This window comes from Tympanuchus pallidicinctus, unplaced genomic scaffold, assembly GCF_026119805.1.
Source record: "Tympanuchus pallidicinctus isolate F22 unplaced genomic scaffold, pur_lepc_1.0 scaffold16, whole genome shotgun sequence".
Classification (NCBI taxonomy): Eukaryota; Metazoa; Chordata; class Aves; order Galliformes; family Phasianidae; genus Tympanuchus; species Tympanuchus pallidicinctus.
Window position 1 is genome coordinate 12802370 of NW_026294679.1, and position 24075 is coordinate 12826444.

At 46.1% G+C, this 24075-nt stretch overlaps 1 protein-coding gene across 1 annotated transcript in view; it reads right to left on the reverse strand.

Moving 5' to 3' along the window:
* Positions 1-24075, reverse strand: part of ARMH3 (armadillo like helical domain containing 3) — a 107344-nt gene that overhangs the window by 12814 nt on the left and 70455 nt on the right. Inside the window, exon 24 of the mRNA XM_052676738.1 lies at positions 15757-15835. Coding sequence (XP_052532698.1) covers positions 15757-15835 — 79 coding nt within the window. The remainder of the gene's footprint in view (positions 1-15756; positions 15836-24075) is intronic.

Genomic DNA, 24075 nt, shown 5'->3' on the forward strand with positions numbered 1-24075 from the left:
AATGGACAAGTTCATTTTGAGATGGGGAAAACCACAACTTTTAAAAGCAAGTAAGAAATGTGGACAACCAAGACATGAGATGAGCACATATTTACCTCAACCCACAAGTTCTATTTTGTTTCCAGTTCTCTCCCTCATCCCATGCAGGGGGCAGTGAGCAAACAGCTGTGTGGTGCTGTGCTGGGTTGTAGCACTATGGTATTTGGACTATTTTGCAGTTCTACACCATCTTTTCTGAAATACGGGAGCTTGAATCAATGTTCAACATTTAGAACATGGGTTATCAAAGCCTTACAAAGTGGCAACACAGTACTGCTTTATTTTGATTATTTTTCTCTAATACTTTCTAATCCCCTGCTTGCCTTCCTGATGACTGTGGAGCCTTCAGCCAATGCTGTCAGACTTAGAGGAATGATTCCCAGAGTCCTTCCCTGCATGGCAGCATCCAGCAGACTTTCCTACAGCTTCAAGAGTCTAAGAGCCTTATAACCTCAATCTGAAAAAATTCCCACTAAAGATATGGCCCAAAAGAAACAGAACTGTAGTCAGTTGTTAGCTACAAATAGCAGCTTTGCCCCTAGGGACAAAAACTGCTGTAGCAGGATGCTAGGGAAGCTAGCTAATAGGGAAAGGTGGCAGTGCTCTGAAGTTGGTGTGACTCAATCCATATGAAAGTTTTAACTATGGATGTCTTTGCAGGTCTGGAATTGGAACAGACAGCTGTAAAACTGCAGGATGATCCACATAAACAGAAAATCCTGTCGTTGCCAAACGTGCTCTAAGTCTGCAGTTCCACAACTGGTTTAAGTTGATCTAAGTGCAATATAGAGCCCATAATTCTTCCTTCAAACTCATTTCCAAATTAAGGCATCCTAATACACAACTTAAAAGTGGATTTGGGACAGAAGCACTGAAGGAGCTGAACAACGGGGTGCACTGATGATACCAGGAGTAGCTGAGAAGGGCTGAGGAAGAACAGACCACGTGGCTGCTCCCTAGGAACTGAGATTGCAACTGTGCAAGTTTTTAAGAATTATGAGAGCAGTGAGATTCCCACAAAGGAGACAGGATCAAATCAGTCCCAACTGACTCCTCGTCCCTGGATCCTACTCTAATCTCCACTGTGCAGCTAGGAAAAAAAGAAAGAACATCTCTGATGACAACAGAAATAAGAGAACCAAATCATTTCTGATATGACACGCTGAAAGAGAAAAGCTTGTTGACGTTTTAATTTGCTAAGTTATCCCTTTTTGTGCTGTTGGAATGTGCAATCCATCTCAAACTCCATCTGGGCAATGACCAGAGCTGAAAGAGAATGAGATTGTTTATGCACTCATGGCCACCAGAAAAAAGGTCTTTCGCCTGTAGAAAAAATATAATTAAAAAAAATCACAGAGCTGCTTAAAGTTGATTACTAAGTTAATTTGGAAAGAGCATTTGAAAGGCTAGTGAGAAAAGAGGCCGCTATTCAAGAGGATCACTTGCAAGGGCAGCCTTGTGAGATGCTGAACTTAGAGGGCTGAGACACTTGATTGAAATGGAGATGTGGAGGACAGCTATCAGCAAACTGAATTTGAGGGGGAGCAGAGATTTGGGCATGGACCACGCACAGAAAGCAGGTCAGATTTTTCAAAAAAGAAACATCTGCTGCCTGTCACTGTCCTTCTCAGGGAAAGAAACCTGCGTGCGTTCTTTGAAACAACACAAAGGCACTTAAAGTTGCTGACTCCCTGTTATTTCTAGTCATTTCTCCTTATACCTAACAGAAGCGACCAAGGGCAATAGCTATGTCTCTAGAAGGATTCCTGCCATGGTAAAGTGGCATCTTGCAATCCAAAGATACTTGGAGGACCAGAAGGGCTCTCGTGCCAGGGAACATCGCATTTATCCCTGCAATGTTTGTTCTTACAATCATCCAACCCATCAGTGCTCCAGCACCAGCTCTGTCACAATTCAGGTGCTCCCAGCAGCCACCCCAAGACATCAAACAGGACAAATGCCTTCAGAAGGTGTGGCTGAGCAGAGGCTGAAATGAGGCATCTCACCTCCATGAGTGACCGTGCTACCTCTGCAGGGGTTTGGCTGCTGGGTGGACAGAAAGAACACACGACAAAGGGAACGTTAATTGCTAGTAAGCCAGATAAGATGACTGTGCTGGCTCAATGCCCACCTTTGATGCTGAAGGCAAAGGTGACTTGTGCTGGCACTGAAGCCGTTCTCTCCCAAGGATGAGGAGGACAAAGCATGTGCTTCTCCTGCAAAGCATCTCTGGCTGTAGAATCCTCAAGCTGAGCTGTTTAGCACAGAGTGGCAACCTGCAGAACTGCCTGTTCTCTGAATCAAAAAGCACGAAGACGGGATGTATTTGTACAGCACTACTGAAGGCTTAGCCAGGAGTGATGCTACTCTCACCTGGGGACAAGGGGTCGATCACCAAGGCTTCTCTCTCAGTTTCTCCTTCACCATATATCTGGATACGTATCTCCAGGATCAGTAATGGAAATACCAGCTCCACAGTAATTCCTGCAGCACTCGGAGGACATCATTGTTCTATGGCCTAAAAATCCCTTTGTGAGGATTTAGCGCTCCCAAGCGCCTCTTGGACATCAAACATTTTCAAAGCTATTAGCTCTGATGGGTTTTTGAATAAGGCTCAGGGAAGCCACTCACTCAGTATTTCTCATAAGGAAAAGGAGCTCTGACCTGGCAGGATAAAAATTGCTGAGGAGGAGGAGGAAGAAAGCCCACACAGCCCACGTTCTCTGCAAGCAAGGAAATGAGATTTGATTTACTCCGTGATTCTGAAAGGTGTGTTCAATTTCAGCTTGAATATCTACTGCATAATATTCAGCTTGGCTGAGCAACATCCCCATTAGAGGCTGTCCAAAGCAATACATGGCAACGCTCACAATGATCTTTGAAACTGAAGGTTCAAAGCCTCAGTGAATTATTTTTAAGCACTTTTTTGCATATGCAACCCACAAACCTGTGTCTTCCAATAAGTTGGAAGATGACACAAAAAATAAAAAGCAATTAGATACAGTGCATACACAGCTCCTTTCCGTTGCCAATTAATCAATTTCTTTTGCTCACTGGTTAATTTCCTCTTACTACATGGCAGAGAACAACCCTGGGACTGCTTTCCACGTTCCAAAAGGATTAGACGACAAGCAGAAGTCACTCGCTGAAAGGACTTAGGGGCTTCAGTTCAAGGATTAATAACTCAGCTGCTTTTTCTCCAGGTTTTAAAACTGCTAATTTGTACTGCATCAGCTCGTGGTTTTATTTGCACAACTATTTTTGTTTTAATGGGAATCTTAAATCCTGCTCCTCCCAAATTGCTGCCGCATTGCCCTCTTGATATTATTCTTGCATATGAAGTTTTGACTCTATTTAGAAAGGATTTCATGCTTGCTTTGCAAATTTCTTAAGAAATTGTACCTTATGCTAATACAAGTGTGAGTTTTCCTGCATAACCAGGCACGTCTGATGAGCAGCCCACTGAGGAGCTCAGCATCACCAGGGCAGCTCGTATGGAAGCTTTGGAGCAGACCCCTTTGTATCTCCATCTTGAATGTCAGAAAAGTTCTGCAAGAGCTGAGTCTGCATCTCTAAGGCGAGACAAAGCACATGGGTCTATTATCACCTTGGGTTAACAAAGAAGACAGTGGTGCCATGTTTATCCTGCTGAGAACCAAGGGACAGAAGCCAAAGGGGTGCACACCTCTGCATTTAATGGGCTCCTGACCTCACAGTTCTGAGCACCACTCACAACAGCAAGTTTCACTGAAATGTGCTATAATTTAACTCCAATGCTTCTGTCCCCTTGAGCTGTATGGGAAAAACAAACAAACAGAAGAAAGAAAACACGCAAGCAAGCTGTCCAGCTGAAAAATTCAGGTGCTAGAGAGTGCTGGATTTTGTTGTAAACGTACAGTGGTCTGACTCTGGCAGTACCCAGTTCCTCCCATATGCCTTTTAAGGACTGACTGGTGGCTGTGCCCAGAGCTTCTGTTTGGTGTATGTTTATAAATGGTAATAAGCGGAGCCGTTCACTTGGTTTACTGCTTCGAGACGACAACTGCCAGCTACAATCAGCTCAGTCTGAACAGGAGGGCAGGCCTGGCAGCAGCCACAGCACGCATCACAGCAGCCAGCGACGGCTGTGTGTTGGGAAAGCTGTCACTGCTCTTCCTTCTCATCTCTCAAAAACACGTCAAGGGCACTAATTAGCAGGGTAGTCGAGAGGTATGGTGAGGATAAGAAGAAAGAGGGTCTAGTGGTCTGCTAAGGCCCAATCCAAAGATGACTACTGAGATTTCAGGGGACCACTGAGCTCTCCCTGTCACGTAAGTCTCCAGAACTGTCTGACACTCAGAAAGAATTCAAAGATCACAAGAGCTGCAGAACTGAGAAAAACAGAAAGGAAAGAAAGCGACCTACTTTATATTCTACCATCTCATGTTCAAGAAGTGAGGACTGTAAAATGCTGGAAGAGGCACATGTAAAGGAATCCTGACAAATGTGTGTGCTGTCAGCACCATGACGGGTAGCAGTCCCACACGGAAGAAACAAGGGGAGAGGAAAATCCAGGCCAAACAGTGCAGCACAACAGTAATTCCATGCCCAGAGAGAAGAAAACAAAGCTGTGCAGAGTATGAGAAGACTGCAAGGTGAAACACCACTCACCACTACCCCAGGAGGCACTAAAGCCTCTGCCAGAGTGGCACTCAGCATCAGAACAGTCTGATCACCTCTTCCATGAGCCAGCAACAGAGGATGGGTGTGATCTCAAACATGTTGTAGACCATTTCTGCAGCATCTGTTGCCATCTATAACCAGAGAGGGGGCAGAAGAAGTTGCAGCAGGCCACGAGCAGCTCGGCACAGCTGTGTAAGAACACTGGAAATGAGGTGAGCACACCTCAGCCTGGGTTTGTTTTGTAAGCCGCAGCCCTCCTGAGAGCTGGAATGTAAGGCTTTCTGTGAGAGTACAGGCATGTGGTTTTCCTCCCATTTTTAAAGAGGAATGCCATCAAAATAAAAATCTTCCTACTCCCCAAACAGATTTGACTTGTGAAATTCTTGCATCGTTCACTTGTTAAACAAAGAGCAGGAATGAAACAACCAGTCGTTTTCCTTCAAGCATCTCAACTTGACCTTTTCCAAAAAAGCTCTCCCTGACATTTGTAAGCTGAGGCCACACTGAGTTATGAGTTTATGTACAAAGAGCACGGTACTTCAATCCAAGTCTCCCAAGAGAACCATTACCTACACCTTCAAACTATACTTCACTCAGGTGAAAGGCTTCTGGGTAAGGATGAAGGACCAGGCGATGCCTCTGGCCAGCAAAGCAGCTGAATCAAGATCACAGGCTGCCAGCTTGACTTCATGGAGCTCCTGATGAGCAACTGGGGCAGGGTCAGCAGCCCCTGTTATAACGACTGACTTCTTTACGTTTGCTACGACATGAAACTGCCCAGCCCCAGCATCACTGAGTCCTATTTCTAAAACATCAACTTACTAAATAGTGACAGACACACCTCAAGCAGTCCTGGAATATTATCCCTCTGGGCACTACTGAGAGTGGAAAGCTCAGCAAGAACTGGATGATGTGAAGCTGTCATTAGCTGAAGGAATTAAGTTCACATCATGTTAATATTCTCTCCTGCAAGAAGTGTGTCATAAGCTCAGGTGTCTGCAAAGAAGGCTGAGATGAAGCATCACGGCAGCTTTCTTTTTATTCCAAAAAGGGGAGTTTTAGCCCAGCGACAGCCCTGTTTTCTTTCCATGCCTACAAAGCAGCTTGTAGGTGGTACTGTAATTAAATAGGTCCATCACTTAAAATAGAAAAGCACATCGTTGTAAATGAGGAAAGAATTGAGAGTCTGTAGTGAGATGTTTCCATCAAATCCTTGGCTTTCAGAAGCACTAGCTATTGGTGCAAGAATTTCCAGAAAAGAAAGCCTGGAAATAAAAATCTAAAAAAGAGAAAGATTGGTGTCTTGGTTGTAGCCAGAAGAATGGTTTGGTTACCTTGAGTACTTTTACTTCCCAGATGCTGCTAAAGAAATACAACCAGTGGGGAGCTGATAGCACTGTCCAAAGGGACAGATTCTTGCAGTAGCATCACAATGGTATTACTTCTGGCCCTTCACTGTGTTAAACACACTCACAGGGCTCCAAGACAGCTCAGAACGTGGGCAGAAAGGCTCATTTTGGTCTGCAAAAGATTGCGGAGATGTTCCCAAGGCTAAAGCTCCCCCCAAAACAGCCAGCTAACCATACCACACCAGCAGCTTGACCTGCTCCCACTGCTAAATCACACTGAAAGAAATATGTCATGTCCTTTGCTGACATCAGATGTCGCTGCATGGAGCAGTCATCATCTCAGTGCCTTAAGCTCAGATTTTCCTTAGTGGGTTCTGCACACAGCTAGGCTTAGCAGCAAAGTTTCTAAGCAGCAGGCTAGAGAGTGGCAGGGGCTACAGGAAACAATGTTCTTGGATGTCATTCTGCAAGAAACTACCCTGCACTCCAAATGTTAAGGATGTAACAGCAGAATTTCCATGCTTCTCCTACTGCCAGAAGTCATTCTAACTAAGCCCTGCTTTCACGCAAGATAAAAGCTTCCTACATTACAACTAACACCGATGCAACTGTGACAACAGTTAACAATGCAAGTGCTAATTGCTGCTGAGTTGCATCAGCTTATTCCAGAAATCCGTGTTATTTTCAGACAATGGTCCATACCTGCTTTATCAGCTTCTTGCCTGAGAGGCTGGAAAATACTCTCCTTTTAGCAATTCTGCTGTCAAGCAATGGATGGAGACCTTGGACCACGGGTTGAAAAAGTGAAAGAAGAATTCCTATGAAAAACTGCCCCAGTGAATGCAAACACAAGGCTAAGAATTAATATCTTCCCACAGGCCTGCTCTCATGCCAGCAGAGAGGCAGATGCTGCTGCTGAAACAGCATGTGCTGCTAGCAATACTTAGCTCCCCAGGAGCTTATTTGTGCCTTAACTGAGCCATGGGGGAATCCAAGCGCCCTGTGACTAAGGCAGCGGAATTGATTTATAGCCTCCGGCAGATGCAGAACCATCTTTCCCATCTCCATCTCTAGGACATCCATCCTTACTCTCTTGTTGTCTTTGAATGACGTATCTCAGCTCCTTGAGCAATCCCACAGCTTGCCTCATATCTCCCATGAAGGCTGAAACAGTGACACACATCAGAGATGCCTCTTTCTCCTCTATTAAAAGATCTGCCTCTCAGCATCCTACTGCGGACAAGGAGTCTGAACTTGCCATCTTAGCATTCAAATGCCAAGTGTTAGAGAGCCAAGGGAACAAATCTTCCAGCTGAGCGAGCTCTGCTCAGGTGCAGCACCATTTGGCTCAGCAGCGTTTACTCTCCTGCTCTAGGAGGCACGGAGACTGCAAAGCTCTATTTGCTTTCCACTTAGAAATCATAGCAATGACCCAATTTGTCACTTTAGGGAAACAGCTGCAGCTCCAGCTAGATGATCCAGAGGAAGAAGGCAGAAAAACATCATCTGTTACAGCAGGATACTACCGGATAGAAGGGATGCTGGCAATCTCGGAAGGCAGGGCTTTATCCTAAAGAAGCCCCGGAGTGTGGCACGCAGTCACTGCAAAGCTTGTCTGCTTTTGGAAGAGGGCAATTTGAATCCAGCAAAGGGCAGAGGGTGCTGAGGCTGTAATTGGCACAGCAGGCTACAGCCTGCCTCCGTTAGGGCTCTCAAGCAGAGGTGATTGAGTGTAAGGAAGCTTAGGGTGGAGCCCGGGACTGGAGTAACAAAGTACAGTGCTACAAACCCAGCTTTGCCAAGAGCGATGAAACAGAAGTTTGCATGGTAACTTACGCATTATGCACCTGGCAACAGCCAGTGCCTATTGTTCCTGATTTCACAAGGGATTAAAAACTCTCCTCAATCTGAAGTTTTACAAAATGCAAATTGAATTGCACATTCTTGCAAGCCAGCCACTGACAGCTCCTCCTTTAATCGCAATGTGGAAAGTTGTAATTTAATCTTTATAAATGCAGACTGTTTTGATCATTCGTTTGCAATCCTCTGTGGAGCTCTCCCTGCCCCACACAGGCGCTCAGCAGTGACAGCAATCCCTAACGTCACCTTGCACCTTAGCACAGCATAACATGAATGCTGCCTGGCTCCCCCTAGGCTGCCCTTCCATGCAGGAAGAGATGGACTCAAGGTTTGCTCTAGGCAGCATAAGCAGCCAAGAAGCAATTCAGGCCATAGCCTGCAGCCCTATCCTCTAACTAAGTCAGGAAAAGGGGCTGTGGGTAAGTACCTGTAAGACCAACCTAGCAGACACGCAGGACTGCTTGAAGAGCTGCTCAGGAAGAAGAACAAGCCCCCAGCATGTAGCAGTCACCTGGCTACAGCAGCTTCCAGGCCCTTATCAGTCCAGGTGGTTCTAATGAAAGGCAGGCAAGGATGTGAAAACAGCCATGAGAATTGAAGGAGAGCCTTGCTTCAAAGTTCAATGAGGTTATTTATTTATTTTACCAGTCTGTACTCTGATGCAGTTCCTAATCTGCCCAAGAGGACAGCTCAAAAATCAAGGAAGCAAGACAAGCTGTAGTGTTGGCAGTGCACGGAGGACAGAAAGACAGCTCTGGGAGCAGCCGAGGTAAGGCAGGGTCATGCATGCTGGCACGTGCAGCCAGGATGCTGGAGCAGTCTATGTGAGCCTGCAGAAGAAAACTGGAGGGCTTGTCCCATTTCTTAGTTCAGATTCACGAGCCTGAGTTAGGAATACTTCAACAGCAGCTGTTTTCTTAAAAAATAAAGCCCTTCTTTAGTCCCTCTTACAACCCACCACGCACACCCCCCACTCGGGTGACACACATTTTACTGCATTCTGCATGTTAATAGAAGGCACTGCACAGCACAAAGTCACTGCTCCAAGGCTCACCTCCAGCTTCAAATCTTGTAGCAAAGCTATCAGTCCTTGAAGCCCCCTCAGAGCCACACACTGCACAAAACAATCTGAGGCATTAGCAAATCGCGCAGTTATTTCCCTGGTAATGCAAGGAGAAAAATACCTAAAGCAAATAGCCCTCATCAGCCAGGCAAGCTGGTGATTTGCCAACTCCAGAAGAGATCCTATACAGAACCCTTCAAAAATAGCTGGGATTCAAATTTCACCTGGTACAGCTCAGATCTTTCTATTTAAACAATAAAACCTGCTTCGAGCCACTAATCTTAAGTAGGTGTCTGTAAAAGACCATGAAGGCCAGCATCCCTGCCTGACTGGCAAAGATGTGAAGACCTTAAATGAAGGCTTTGTCTCGGTGACCCTTCCGCTGGAATTCACATGCCTGCTGCTGAGCACAACACAGCACTAGCAAGCTGCATACTTTCGACACCAAAGCTCACTGCATTTCAGAACTAAAGTAGCATTATGTCCAAATCATTCTGAAGTATTTATGGAGCCCTCACAACATGCTGTATTAACGTAAGAGATTAGGAGGAATTACTGTAGTAGTACTTTGCACTGACGGTACTCAGCATTTTAACAATATCAAGCACACACATGCCCAAAGGTTTTAACTCTTAACCCCACTGCCAGCAGCGCTAGGAAAGAACAAAGCATTTTGTATCAGGTAGTGCTTTTACTGCTAGTTACGGAAAACAGAGCAAGTTGAACAAACCGTGACGTCAATGGCTCTGAGTGAGAATACCTTGGGGCACCTAAAACCAATTGTGCTGTTCTGTGGCTTTCTGTGCAAGGCACTGACGCGGCCGAGGCTGCCTGAGCTGTGCTTTGGATCAGTGCCTTGCAGCCCCACCTGGGAACTAAAAGTCATGTGGAGTGGGGGGCATGGAAGGGGAAGAAGGCAGAGAGACCACCCAACACTGGAGCACGACCTCAAAAACAAAGCGCATCTTTCTTTGAGGTTGTCTAATCAAAGCAGACTGCAGCTACCTGAGTTATAAATGCATTACAGTACGGAATGACCCAACTGTTACACTCATTTGTCACAATTTCAAAACCAATGCAGTCGTTCTGTTCTTCCACTGCAATCTGTTCTGGCTCCCAGCACTTTCCATCTGCAGTTACTACACGAATATACACAGTACAGGTGTTCACAACAGCCTTTCACACTGAACTTGATGCTGCCTCCAACTCCGAGGTACTTCGTGCCCCTGCTGCAGCTGTAAAGAGAGAGGATCTTCAGACAGAAAAAGCACAGACAGGCTTCTAACTAGCAAGTATCAGCAGTCCCATATACCTGCACTCTCAAACGTAGGACCCTTATAGTGGAAATCACAGTGAGAACAAGTGCCAAGGAGAAAATGAGACCTCAGTGAGCAATTTCACTACCTCATTCTCCAGTTCATTGGCACAAGACCTGCTCGGCATGCAAGGCACCACAAAACATTCCTGCTCTGAGAAGACTTGACCAAAAGATAAAATAGCACTGGGTCTCTTTCACTTCAGTCTCTCTAGAATAACTGTTAGACATCCAGAAAAGGCAGATGTGAGACCCAAATTCAGGCCCTTCATGTTCCTTCATGTGTCCTCAGCCTGCTTGTCTGCACTTGTTCTTACAGAACAACTCTTTATTGTGTTGCTGTTTTCTCTCCACACTATCCTGCTTCTCTTCAACTACTCCTGTTGGAAAACGTTAGGACCTTTTCAAATCAGATGCAGCATGGAGAAAACTCTACCACCTTTCGCATGCTAAGTACAAGGCAGCCCAGTCATCTGGAGCGCACAGATAAGCCCATGAGTTCACTGCACAGAGGCTTACTCTGCCCTTTGACTTGAGAAGGGGCCTAAATGTCTTTGAAGACCTAGGAATAATCACTTACATGGAAGAGCTAAAACTACATAGGATAACATAGGATACATAACTGCCAGCCTTTTTGACTGTGCAGCATTCTAGCATCCTTCATCTCCTTAAAGGAGAAGCACGCAGGAATCAGAAGTGCTGAGGGAGAATGCCTCATGAACAAGAAATTAACACTGGAGTCAGGTTTAACAAATCAGCAAGCAAAAGGAAGAGGATGATGACTTTGCCTTGGTGATCAGACTCTGCACAGCGGCACCACTAGCAAGGCCGACATATTGTATAAATATATATATATACAATACAGCTTGAGGTGGCTCATCACCAAAAGCCTGCCATGGGCTCACTCCTTGGAATCTCTTACCAGTACTTCCAATGCAACTGCTGAATAAAGCACATACCAGTCAGTAAAGCAGTGCTATGAGATCTTGTCAATCTACTTGTCTACAGCACAGACCAGTGTGTTCAAATCATGATTCCTGGAGATCTACAGGACTGAAAACGTACAGCAGTAGGGGCTCATAAGCAATCTGTCCTTAGAATAGCCTCATGCCCCTCTTTTTCAAGGGTCTGTGAATCCCCACAGCATGTAATAACGTTAACATTAATGCTTACAAATAAAAAAGGAGAAAGCACTTAAATGACAGACTGAGAACAGTAATAAATGGACATTAGTGATTAATAAGGTAATAAAACCTTCAATAGGATTAGGAAAAGAACAAGATAGAACAAAACCTCTTTCAGCTGATTACTTAGCTACTCTTAAGGACATTAAAAACAAAATAAAATTAAGAAGTTAATCTAACACATGAACAGTGTGCCAGACACTGCACACAGAACAGCACAGCAAGCTTCGTACAGGTTCAAGCACAGATCTGCAATTTGTGAAGTTTCCAGTAAACTGGAAGCAACTCAGAAAATCCCTCTCAGACAGATGACATGCCTTCCTGATTAATAGGAGATTCTCAGATTCTACAAAGGAATAGGAGCAGCCATATGAAAATCTGCCAAAGGTTAGCTTCTGGGAGGGAAAACGTCATTAAAATAAGAGTATGGTTCTTGTAACCATAAAAACAAGTGTCTTCAGAGAAAGAAGTATCAATCTCCTGAAACTACACAAACAACACAGAAAGCCAGCATTCCCAAACACTGTACCTGCGTGTGGATACACAAGTTACCAATTACATTTTAAATGCCACCACTAGATGCTTCTGTGCTGTACACTTCAGAAAACAGGACTGGGGAGAAGGATCAATTCCGTGTAGAAAATATTTATGCAGAGAAGAGGGAAGGAGAATTAAGTGAATACAGAGGTACAGCTGGAAGGAAAAAAAGGGACTGCAGTAGCCAAAAGGGGAACTTGATGTCCCCACCCCATGCTGAACCAACACTAACACTTCCTGAAAACAACAAATTCAGTTGTCCCACAGCAAGCCAGACTCTGGCCTTGACCTCAAGCATCTACCACCACCTTCCACATTCTCAGCATACGGGATCACAGAATCACAGAATCACAAGGTTGGAAATGACCTGCAAGATCATCCAGTCCAACCACCCTCCCATTCCTATCAGTACCACAAGCTACTAAACCATCTCTCGTAGCTCCTCATCCAGGCGCCTCTTGAACACTGCCAGGGACGGCGACTCCACCACCTCCCTGGGCAGCCATTCCAGTACCTGACCACCCTTTGAGAGAAAAAGTTTCTCCTAATATCCAACCTAAACCTCCTCTGGTATAACTTCTTGCCATTTCCTGGGGTCCTACTATTTGCCTGGGAGAAGAGCCAGACCCTTTTGCACCACAACCTCCCTTCAGGAAGTTGTAGAGTGCAATGAGGTCTCCCCTGATCCTCCTCTTCTCCAGGCTGAACAATCCCAGCTCCCTCAGCCGCTCCTCATAAGGTTTGTGCTCCAGACCCCTCACCAGTTTCGTTGCCCTTCTCTGGACACGCTCCAGGGCCTCAATGTCTTTCTTGTAGTGAGGGGCCCAAAACTGAACACAGCACTCGAGGTGCAACCTCACCAGTGCTGAGTACAGGGGGATGATCACCTCCCTGCTCCTGCTGGCCACACCATTTCTGATGCAGGCCAGGATGCTGTTGGCCCTCTTGGCCACCTGGGCACACTGTCGGCTCATGTTCAGCCGAGCATCAACCAACACCCCCAGGTCACTTTCCTCTTCCCAGTCATCCAACCACTCATCCCCAAGCCTGTAACGCTGCATGGGGTTGTTGTGGCCAAAGTGCAGAACCCGACACTTGGCCTTGTTAAACCTCATCCCATTCATCTCAGCCCAGTGATCCAGCTTATCTAGATCCCTCTGCAGGGCCTCCCTGCCCTCAGGCAGATCGACACCACCTCCCAACTTGGTGTCATCTGCAAACTTACTCAGGGTACACTCAATCCCTTCATCTAAGTTGTCAATGAAGACATTAAACAGGATGGGCCCCAGTACCGACCCCTGGGAGACACCACTTGAAACAGGTCTCCAGCTGGACTCCACTCCATTGACCACCACCCCGTTGAGCACGGCCCTCCAGCCAGTTCCTTATCCAACGGAGGGTAAAACTGACCAAGTCATGGGCAGCCAGTTTCCGCAGAAGGATACTGTGTGAGACCCTAGGATGAAACTCATCTGGTCCCATGGACTTGTGACTGTCCAGATGGAGGAGGAGCTCTCTAACTGTCTCCACCTCGATCTCCGGGGAGATACGCTGCATGTCAGCCCAGATATCCAGATCAGGGCACAAAGTGCCCTGAAGATAGCTGGTCTGACTATTAAAGGCAGATGTAAAGAAGGCGTTGAGGACCTCAGCCTTCTCCTTGTCATCTGTGGTCACATTCTCTGCCGCATCAATTAAAGGACAGAGATTATCCTTGGGTTTTCTCTTGCCATTGATATATTTGTAAAAGGATTTCTTATTCTGCTTTACTGCAGTGGCCAATCTAAGTTCAAGATGGGCTTTTGCCTTCCGAACTTCCTCCCTGCATACCTTAGCAACTTCCTTGTAATCTCCCCTAGTAGCCTGTCCCTTCTTCCACAGGACATAGACTCTCTTTTTCTTCCTGAGTCTTGACAGTAATTCCCGGCTCATCCACACCAGTCTTCTCCCCCCACGGCTCGCAACGGGATGGCTACTGATGGAGGGGAACCCACACTCCAAAGCACAGAGCTGAGCTCACTGGCTCATAAGAAGTAGAGGTGAGTCCTCTGCAGCAAACTGTGGAGAGCTGACTAAACACCCTTGCTCAGACCACACAGCCCTGCTACACTGACATCTCCGTTATTCCTCTGCAGTTCACAGGGGCCTCTTACAGTTCTGATTTGTTTGATGTTCTCCCGACGCCGAGAGAGACTACGAAGGGAGAGAAAAGGAGAAATATGCCTTTCAATTTCCTAATCATCTTCCTCAAAATGCTCCATGCATCAGCGCTGATTTCATTATCTGCCTGCTGCTACAGATTTTATTTAAAGACTAACACAGGGAAGAAAGGATTTAACTTGACCTCCCTGAACTGCTGGAGGATGAAAACTATGCAGAGCTGACAGTGAAAAGCTCGTTTTCTTTCTCAGTCTAACCTAAACACTATGCAAAATTCCCTTCTATCCAAGCCTCTTTTAAATTGGGCTATCAAAGGCTTTTCTTTTTTTGGAGGCCTGGCCTGATCCAATCAGTAGATCATCAATGAATGAGCATTTCTAACACAAGCCCTCATAAAGCATAGCTGGGGGTACAGTGACTAAAAAGGGCAGAACAATACAGAAAATTGGAGTAAATTAAAACCAATGTTCTTCTAGCCAGCTATATTAAGAAGAGAATAAAAAGCAGAAGGGTCTATTCTTTTTTTCCCCACTGCATTAGCACAGCATTCAGTGCGAGACTTTGGAGTGTTACGTATTACAGATCAAATGGGACAATAAATGGAAAGGCTAGCAGGAAGCATGGGAGGATACCATCAAGTAAGGATGAAAAGTATTCTGGACAGGGAGCGAGGAATGAGAGAGGGAAAAAACGAGTTGTAGAGCAAGATGCAGTCAGGACCTTTAACAAACACAAGCACAGGACCCTACACACACTTCAGTGGAAGCAGCAATCCAAGGTGACTCAAATGAGGTCTGTTCTGGACTGCTTCTGCTCCAGGAGGTCCTGAGCTCCCAACACAGCTGTCTCTGGATGGTTCCCCCCAGTTTGATGGCAGCTCTTTTTATTTTGTCTACCACAAGCTCCTGAAGTCACTCACTTCTCCAAGAGTGATTAACATATAATCCAAATACTTTATTTTGGGAAATAGGCCATCTCTTCCCTTTGTGAGACCCTGCACAGCAGCCTGTTTTCAAGAAGCCACATTTACACGTTTATGCAATACAAGCAGGACATGAAGAGTAGAGAGCAGGCCAAATTAAGGAAGGGAAACCTAACTGTATCACTTTTTACTATTATTTAAACCTGTTTTTTTTCCTTCCAAAAATCCATCTAAAAGAACTGTTCATGACATGGAATTCAATTACCCTAGAAAATTTCCACCAACTGTTGCCTTAGTTATAAATGCCTGATATCACAGAAGATATCCAACAGCTCTCTAACATGCAAATTCACTGCCAAAAGCTTCCTGTCCCTTTTATAAACACCAGGATTCTCAGTCCCTAACCACACTTGCTGACAGTGCAGCTCATTTTTATCATTCTTACCCTTTCTTCTGTATTTACAGGACCAAGATGTCTGCATGCAATAGTAAATTAGGCTAAGGCCTTGTTTGTCCTTCTCTCATCCACATCCGAATAAGGAATAAGAAAGCCCCCCCTTTGCCCTCATACTGCTGCACATCATCAGCTGCAGTGAGCACAGGGCACTCCACAATACCTGTATTCCAGAGAGCAGAATGAAGAGATGCTCACACGCCTGGCTTACCTGATCCTCAGAGAGCTGAGATATGTGATTCACCGCAGCGTAAGACTCTATCTTCGGGTTGAAGTGATTGATGATGGCTCTGAAACAAAGAAGGGAAATTGTCACAGGTCTCTGGAGCAGCTCAGAGATGCAGCATAAACTCCCTGCCAGCCTGAGTCAGTGCACAAGGAGCCATAGCTCTTCCAAGAAGAGCTTCTCCCTCAATGCTCTATACCACTTGCATTGCTGCAGGCTGAGAGCCCTATGCTGATCGAGTCACGCTCACTGGAAAATGCAATCACAGGCACACGTGGGTCCATTTGTTCCACAAGGTTCAGGACTGCGTGTGTGGAAATGGCAGAGGAGTCGCTGCCCTGCTGGGAACAGGCTGCAAACTGTTCTGTTCCAGCACGAACAGCAACACTGGAGAGTGCTGCCCCATCCCGCTCCGGAACTGTACCACCTGATCCTGTCCAAAACCAGCGCTGCCTGACATTTTGCTTTATGCAACTTCACTGCCTGATAAGTTGAAGTTAGTGGCTTTTTGCAGTAGATGTCCATCCTGGTCTGAAAAACGGCAGTCAGCTCTTCCCTGTGGTCATCCATCACTGCAGCCACTCCTTTGACAACTGCAATGACTTCAGTTCTCAGTCTCAATTTACATCACTAGCAATAACATATGCCAACACTCCAAACACAGCAACAGGAACAGCACTCCTCTGCTTTGTGTCTCTGACCGCAACAACGTATCTCCCTCCCTTCCAGGTGGATCTACAGACAGGTGAAAAATTGGGAAAAAAAAAACCCAAAAAACTGCAGCTGGAATATTTCCTCTATTGTGCTTTCCAGGTGCAACTGAGCAGACAAATGGCCAGACAGTAAGGGCTCCCCATGCTGCTGTATGCAACTGGCCTGGCTCCCACTGGTGAGATCCACTGCCGAGGTCTGGGCTCAGGATGGGAGCAGTCCACACCAGTGCTGGCACAGATGTGTGCTGACAGTGCCTGGAAAACACTTGCCAGCCCAAATTACCACCACAGCAGCCGTCAGGGCTTTTGCTCTCACGTTCATCAGCACAAAAACTCACTGCAGCTCCCTTTGTTGCGCTCTAATGTGTTCCTCCTCCCCACTCCTCCCCCTGCCAGAAAGGCTTTCAGCCACTCTCCCAAGACTTCATCACTGCTAAGAGCTGGTGACTGAGTTCAGGAATAAGTGATGTTCTATGGATAATCAGAACTGGTGGAAAGAAAACCAGCTTGGAAGCATCCTTACCTCTTCAAGGGGATGAGAAGAGAGAGAAAAGAAAACAAAAACAAAAACAGAACCTGCAGATTCATTGCACCGTTCCTAGCCTGTGCAAGGGGCAGACATCTCCCTTGGCTACTCCTACCCATCAGTACATACTCAGCACAGGGGCTCTGCAGTCTCACACAACCCTGCAGCTACATCAGCAAAGCAAGCTCAGGAGGCTCCTGCCAGGCTGCTGCACACCCTCTCCCTCCAGAACAGAGGGAATACACAGGCAGAGATGTGCCCAGCCTCTTCCCATTGCAACCCAACAAGAGAACAGCTCCTGTGAGTCATGATCACACTCTCCATTACCCAGCCTCCTGAACACCAGGGCTTTCAAGCTGCATGTTTCATGCCTGGCTGGAGTCGTATTTACACTCCTACAGGACACACTACAAGCTATTGAAAAAAAAAATGGGAACGCACACTTGCAACAACTTAACTTCTGGCTTGACAGAAGGTTTGGCAGCTCAGCAGGGTTCAGTGCACTCATAGGGTTCCAACATTTACCAGGGAACAGATTTAGCATTCATTTGTATCCAAGTGCTGTGAAGCACTTCAGCATGGGCCGCCTGCTCACACATCCCTGCCTGGATCTGAGCTAGTGGAGCAGCACCTGCAAGCACAGCTGGGATTCACCCAGGGAGAGCCAGCCCAGCAACCAGCTGCTGCTGCAGTGAGGAACAACAACCATTGAAGAGGAGAAAGAATTCAAGCCTCCCTCCTCCTTTCCCTAGAGGCATATGGACAACTCTTCAGCAATTAGAAGCAGTTGAGCCATTTAATTTGGTTCAAAGAACTCTCTCAGTACCAAGAATTCCTTCCCGACCTGAGCTGTTTCCCTAAGCCCGCAGGCTGCCTGGGAAGGAGCAGCATGAAGGGTTTGTTTTGAGCACCAGCTCTGTGCAGCCAGGTTCTCACAGCTGAGCACACACCGTGGAGGCCAGGCTCTGTATGTGGCACAGCTCCTTCTCACACCTGTAATGAGAAATTCCACCTGCACCCAGCAGTAATGGAGCCCTTCTGCATCAACTGCTCCAGATACACCCCTGCTACTCCTCCATCTCCTGAAAGCTGTGCTGTCCCTGCAGTGTGCTTCTAGGTAACTGGCCTCCTGGGCTGCTGCAAACAGCTGGAATTTCACTTTGCACAGCTGCCACTCCAGGCACGTGCTCATGGAGACAACAGGGGAGCACAGCTTTCAGGCACAGTCTCCCCCTTATGGACAATAGAACAGCAGCTAAGCCATCATTAGTTTGCACACCAGAGCCAAATAGCTGAGCTTTAGCAGTGTTTTATTTTTACACTGTGATTGCCTTGATTGTTGGGCTATCAGCCAGTACATTCAGGGAGGGAAAAGGAGTGGTTAAAGCTCTTATAAAGGACTTCTGATAGGTTGTGCTCTCAGACTTTTCTATCAGTGATGGGGGAAAAAGAAAGGAAACCTTTGGTATTCAGAAAACACTACCATCTTCAGCACAGCAAGGAAATGGTCAAACGTCATTTGGGAGACAGAACACTGCAGTGCCCCACAGGCTCTGCTGGTGAACACACTTATTTGCACAGCCCAGCTCCCAGTGGGTCTGCCTGCCATTTGTCAGATAAACTGCAGAATGCTTTCGGGACACAGATCCACAGGGGGCAGAAAGCTCAGCAGCTCCAGAGGGATGCCACTCCAACAGCACTGCCTCCTCTGACAGTCACACTTCAGTTACCAGCAAGAGAAGAGACCATCACTGGATGAGGATGCAAGTTTAACAGGCAGAAGAGGGGAAAAGTGGCACAACAGCCCTGCCTGTGCTCTCAGCAAAACACATGCTCTCCTCACTCCATGCAGCTCTCAGGGAGCAAGCTACCTGAATGCCATGGAGCCAGAAGGCATGAAAAGAGGCACATGAACTTATATTTTTTTTCAGGACACTTGCATTTATTTATGCATATATTGCATGCTTACTCTCTGCATATATTTCTTAGGGAAGAAGGGAATCACTGCAGGAAAAAACCTGAAGCGTTCCATCCTGATTGAGGAACCCGGGCACCAAAGAAGCATATATTTGTATTAGCCGTATTAATCGTGTTATTAGACAGTGAAAGCGGGTCCCACTGAGACCTGTGCTGTACAAACAGTGGTAGGAAGCCTCTGCCCCAGGAGAGCTGATGGTCTCAAATACAAGAGAACAGAGAAAGCTCAGAAACTGGGGGAAAAAAAAAAATGCAGTGGCAAAGAAAACATAATGGTGCTGTATTTACTCTGGTCATTAAAGATCTTAGCTAGAAATAAACCGAGGATTAAAAAAGAAAAATCAAAACAAAGCACTGAATGAAGCAGAGAGTCAAGGAAAAGGAGACAGAGGCAGGATCAAAGAAAACCAGAGGTGAAGAGTGCAGCACACAGACGATCAGAGCAGTATCAGCTGATCACAGGGCAGCCTGTCTTCTGCAAACTGCAACGCTCTGACAGCCAAAGGTTTCTGTGTTGTCTGCCTGAGGTGACTACAGCTGGGCAGCCTTCAGCTGACTGCTGCTGGCCTTTTGTCTCAAAAATGGATGGGCTGGAAGGTGAGATGTGGGGAAATCACCACATAGGTCAGACTGCCCAGAGCCACTTGAAAAACAGAACAGTGCTGCCCTTTGGAAAAGCTGAGGGTGAAACATTAAGAGACGATTTCTGATGATGCAGTGTGCAGACACAATAGGGCTCCTGTGAAAACTGATGTGGCATGCATGGAAGAGATTTAACTGATTCTTCAGTTTGATTTGCCACTAGTTGTAAGAACATCTTCCAGCCCACGTGCACCCACAGCAGTAAGCTATGCACCCTGCCTGCCCTAACCTCGTGCTCTGGGTCCAGTGTGCAGGGAAAGCAAAGTCACCCTGCTCAGACAGGCAGCACTCCTGCTCATTCTCTCCGACCTCCAAAGTCTCCCCATCACGCTGTTGCAGATGTGCTAATACCCACTCCTGCTCGATGGCAGCTACATTTCCAGCGTCCTAGAAGACCACACCATCCTCTTGTCCTGAGAAGTGAAATTAAGCACTCAGAAGTAGTACTGAAAGTAGGCTAAGGGAAGAACGGAAGAGTTGCAAACCTCATTAAGGAGAACGGAATGCTGAGCTATCACTCACTGCAAGAAGCTGGTCTTTGCACCTGCTCTGCTGGCCCAGCATGAAGAGCCTGATATAAAGCATGTGTACCCAAACACTTCCTGTACAACCAGGACAGCACAAAAGCTCATTTCTTCCTACATCCTGCTAGGGTGGAACACAGAAGGTAATACCTGGCCGATATCCACCTCTTCACATCTTAGCTTCTCTCTTTACAAAATGGGAGTCAGAACAATTGCCTCTACAGTGTTTTCAAGCAACAAAATGAAGCAGGCTCGGTGTTGTACTGTGCAGTATGTTGCAAACCACTCAAGCATAAGGCAGCAAGTAAATTACACCCAGGGACCAAAATGAACAAACCGCCTATCTTCTTCCCTGTCACATTCCTGGTTGCTGAGACCTGTGCAAAAGCTCCCAGCCAGCAGCCTGCCTTCCTGCAGGAAGCTGTGTCTCAGCAAGCTTTTGTTTGGGGCAAGAATCCTGCTGGCATTGCTCTTTCATGCACACCCAGCACTGGAGGCTGTAAAACCCCATCTGTTCGGTGCCTGCAACAATTAGATTGAGTTACTCTGTATGTACAGCTCCACCTGGCAGGAGGTGAGAGGGTTTGGATTATTTTATCACATGTCCATGAGGCATTGCTGTAAAGCATACTTACCTGCCATACCTAAGCTATGAGTGCCAATTAAACCCAAGCAAACTCCCTGGAACGTTTCCCTAAATTCTTCCTTCTGCTGCGGTTTAACCTTAGTCTGTTAAATTTCTCCTGTTCCTACACTTTAATGAGTACTGACATTAGGCTGAAAGACCACAACTCACAGGAGGAGGCACCTTCCAGACACAATAAAAAAACTGCAGGGAAGAATGCAAGACAAAAGGGTATTTGAGTCCAAAGCACTTGCTTTACAGCTTACAGAAAGCATCTGAGTCAGCACTTCTGTAATTTCACAGAAGAAATGAGTCTGCTACACCTGCTCAGTTCTGCCACACCGAAACCTATTGATCGCGACGACAGGCGGCACGGCAGAGGGAGATTCGTGGTCTATTTATTTAATAAGGAGGGACAAAAGCTTTCAGCAATTGCCTGCGCTGTTTTACCAAGCTCCATTCAGCAAGAAGCAGAGGATGTGATTTGTGACCCCACACACAGCTCTGCAGTGTACCTTTCCACTGCTTGCTGGGTACTAGGCTGATATCTTCCTAGCAGGACGTGCTGATCTTCTCAGAGCTCACATCCATACATTTAAGCCAAGCAAGTCAAATACCTCCATCCCCACACTTAAACCACTTCAACTTTGGCTTCTTTTCTAAGGAAGTCTTCATGGGTGAACTGTGGCATCCCATCAATTCACATTTTCACACAGCCAAAGCAACACTGGAATCACTCTTGTGAGACTCTCCCAGGTGTATTCATTACTCAGTCATAGCCTGGATGCATTTCTGTTCCCTTATCACAATTAGTAGGCATCGAAATTCTAATTATACATAACCAACAGCACTGCTAGTTTAACTAACAGGAATGACAAAGTAGAAAATTTTGCCTGTGCATTGGGAACAGAAGTTATCTGTTGAAGCACAGAGTGCAAACTGGGTCTCTTCTCATTCATCTACTGGTCTGATGGACTGCTCTTCTACAATGAAGCTATGACTTGATAAGGAATAAATTTCTTGTCTCAATCTATAGTTTATAAGAGAAATCAAGAAAAAGTGTTTTAAAGTGGTTTATCAGACAGAGCCACCTCCTCTGTGAGGACCAGAAGTAAAGAACTTTTGGCAAACATTTATTCTCAGCAGCCCCTCTAAATGGGTCAGCATCTTCCCACTGTTTTATCATTCACGTTACAGACTTCCATCCAAGCCTCCTGAGGCACAAGGCACTACAAAACCTTAAACACAATCAAAAACTGCAACATTTTAAATTAGTTTTATGCCCATTAGTAACTTAATTAGTATTTTATCACAGGATGCTTAACTTTAAGGAAAGGAGAAGATCTGGCTTATGGGATGCCATGCTCAGTGCAGAATACCACGTGCAGTGCAGGCACCAGCTTCCAAACATATCTAAGTGTGAAATTTAAGTTTATAAATCACCCCACCAGGACCTTTTAAAGTTCTCTGAGAAAGGTGACAAGGATGGCTACCAGTCTGGTTAACATCAACACGTGCCATCAGCCCCACGTTATCTACAAACGTGGAAATGACTCTTACTCCCCTCATCTCATCTGATGGGAGCCTGCAGGTATTGCATGTGGCCCCGAGCATCCTAATTGAGCGCTATGGCAGCAAATCTCTTTAGATAACCAACTATAGCCTTATTCTCCTGGCTCCCCACAAATCCTCTGCCTGTGACAGAAGTCCCAGTGGGAAAGGAAGGCACTGTTTGTCTGAAGTGACTGAATGAAGAACAACATAATTGAGCTGTGAAGCAATGCGGATATCACATCACACTGAGAGAAAGAGAGGAAGGAACACTGCCTAAGCAAGAATCAACTGCAGTCAAACCTACTTCAGGAAGGAAATGAAGTTGAGTCCCACAATGATATTTAATTAACTTAATTACAGTAAGTGTCAGCTATAGCTGCACCTGCACAGCCATGTAATCATCTAAACAGAATTCACAACCTTAACTGCTCAGACACTACCTGCTACCACATAGAACAAAACCTGTTATTTACAGTCCAATCCTCCGAAAATACAAGATGCTGTAAAGCTCACAGTATTTCCTCATCAGACAGGTGCAAATGAGAATCACCTCTGCTGGGAAACGCTCGATGGAAGCCACCACAGAAATGTTTTTCTCCTTGTCTGTGCCAAACCCAGGACCAAGACCAAAAGATGACTGATGACAACCCCTGCCAGCCCCAGAGAGGATGCCACGTCCTCAGTAAGATGCCACATACATCAGCTGGGTAAGGTGGCTTTCAGTGCCAAGGTAAGCTATTCAGCCAAACACCGCTGCAGCTGAATGCACGATGTTCTTGTGATGCTATTTATTTCCTCTTTGAAAGCCTGGCACATCTGCAGTTGGTTAGGAATCTGTTTTCTTAAGGCAGGGTATCTGGTTTATGGACCAGTGGAGAGTTTCATCTCATCGCAGGTATGTAACTACAGTGCTGGACCTCAAGTGGACCTCAAGTGTTTAGTTCTCTTAACTAGAACTGCTGCCCTCCTTTCCCCAGCTCCCTCCAGCCAGACCTCAGCAGATCTCACAAATCTGAGTATTTACGAGGTGATGATGAGAAGCACGACTGATTGTGACTGAACAAGTTATCAGTTCAGTTATCATTACCTACTGACACCAGGCAGCTGTGGGTATTAAATCCGTTGTGACTGCAGAGAGTAATGCCAAACTCTGAGCTAACCAGCTCACCTATGTTCATAGTTCATTTTGCAACAGTGAGGACAAGAAGAGAAGCGGGGCTCAATTAATCACAGCCTAGCCAGTAAGCGACAACTTGTTAAGACACCAACCTACAGCAAGGGTTTTCAGAGCCATGGAATGTGCTCTAGGATTGTTTTGATTTTGGAGGTTTCTTTTTTATTTGTGGGTTTGGGTTTTTTGCACATCTTTATTCTGCCCCAAGCGTCAGTCAGATGTTGAGAACAACCATTCAGCTGAACTGGCAGCCAAAGGACAAAACTGTGCTTTGGGAGCACATTTTCCTGTGCTACATGAAGGATGAGAGAATTCTTTTCTTGTCAAATTCCCATCCTCACCCACACTCATACCTGACATAGATACCTATGCTTGCTGCTCCCTCAAAGCTTTGGGTTTGTAACTTACACCTACATTTACTTTTTCAGCTCTGTTCTTTTTATGGGTGCTACTGCAGGCGAGGCCAGTGGAGTGCATTTTGTGTTTACAAATGGGTTCTCCGATCTAAGAAGCAATGGAGCATCACGTGTTTCAGAGTTAATTGCTGATGTTTTCTCACCAAATAAGAC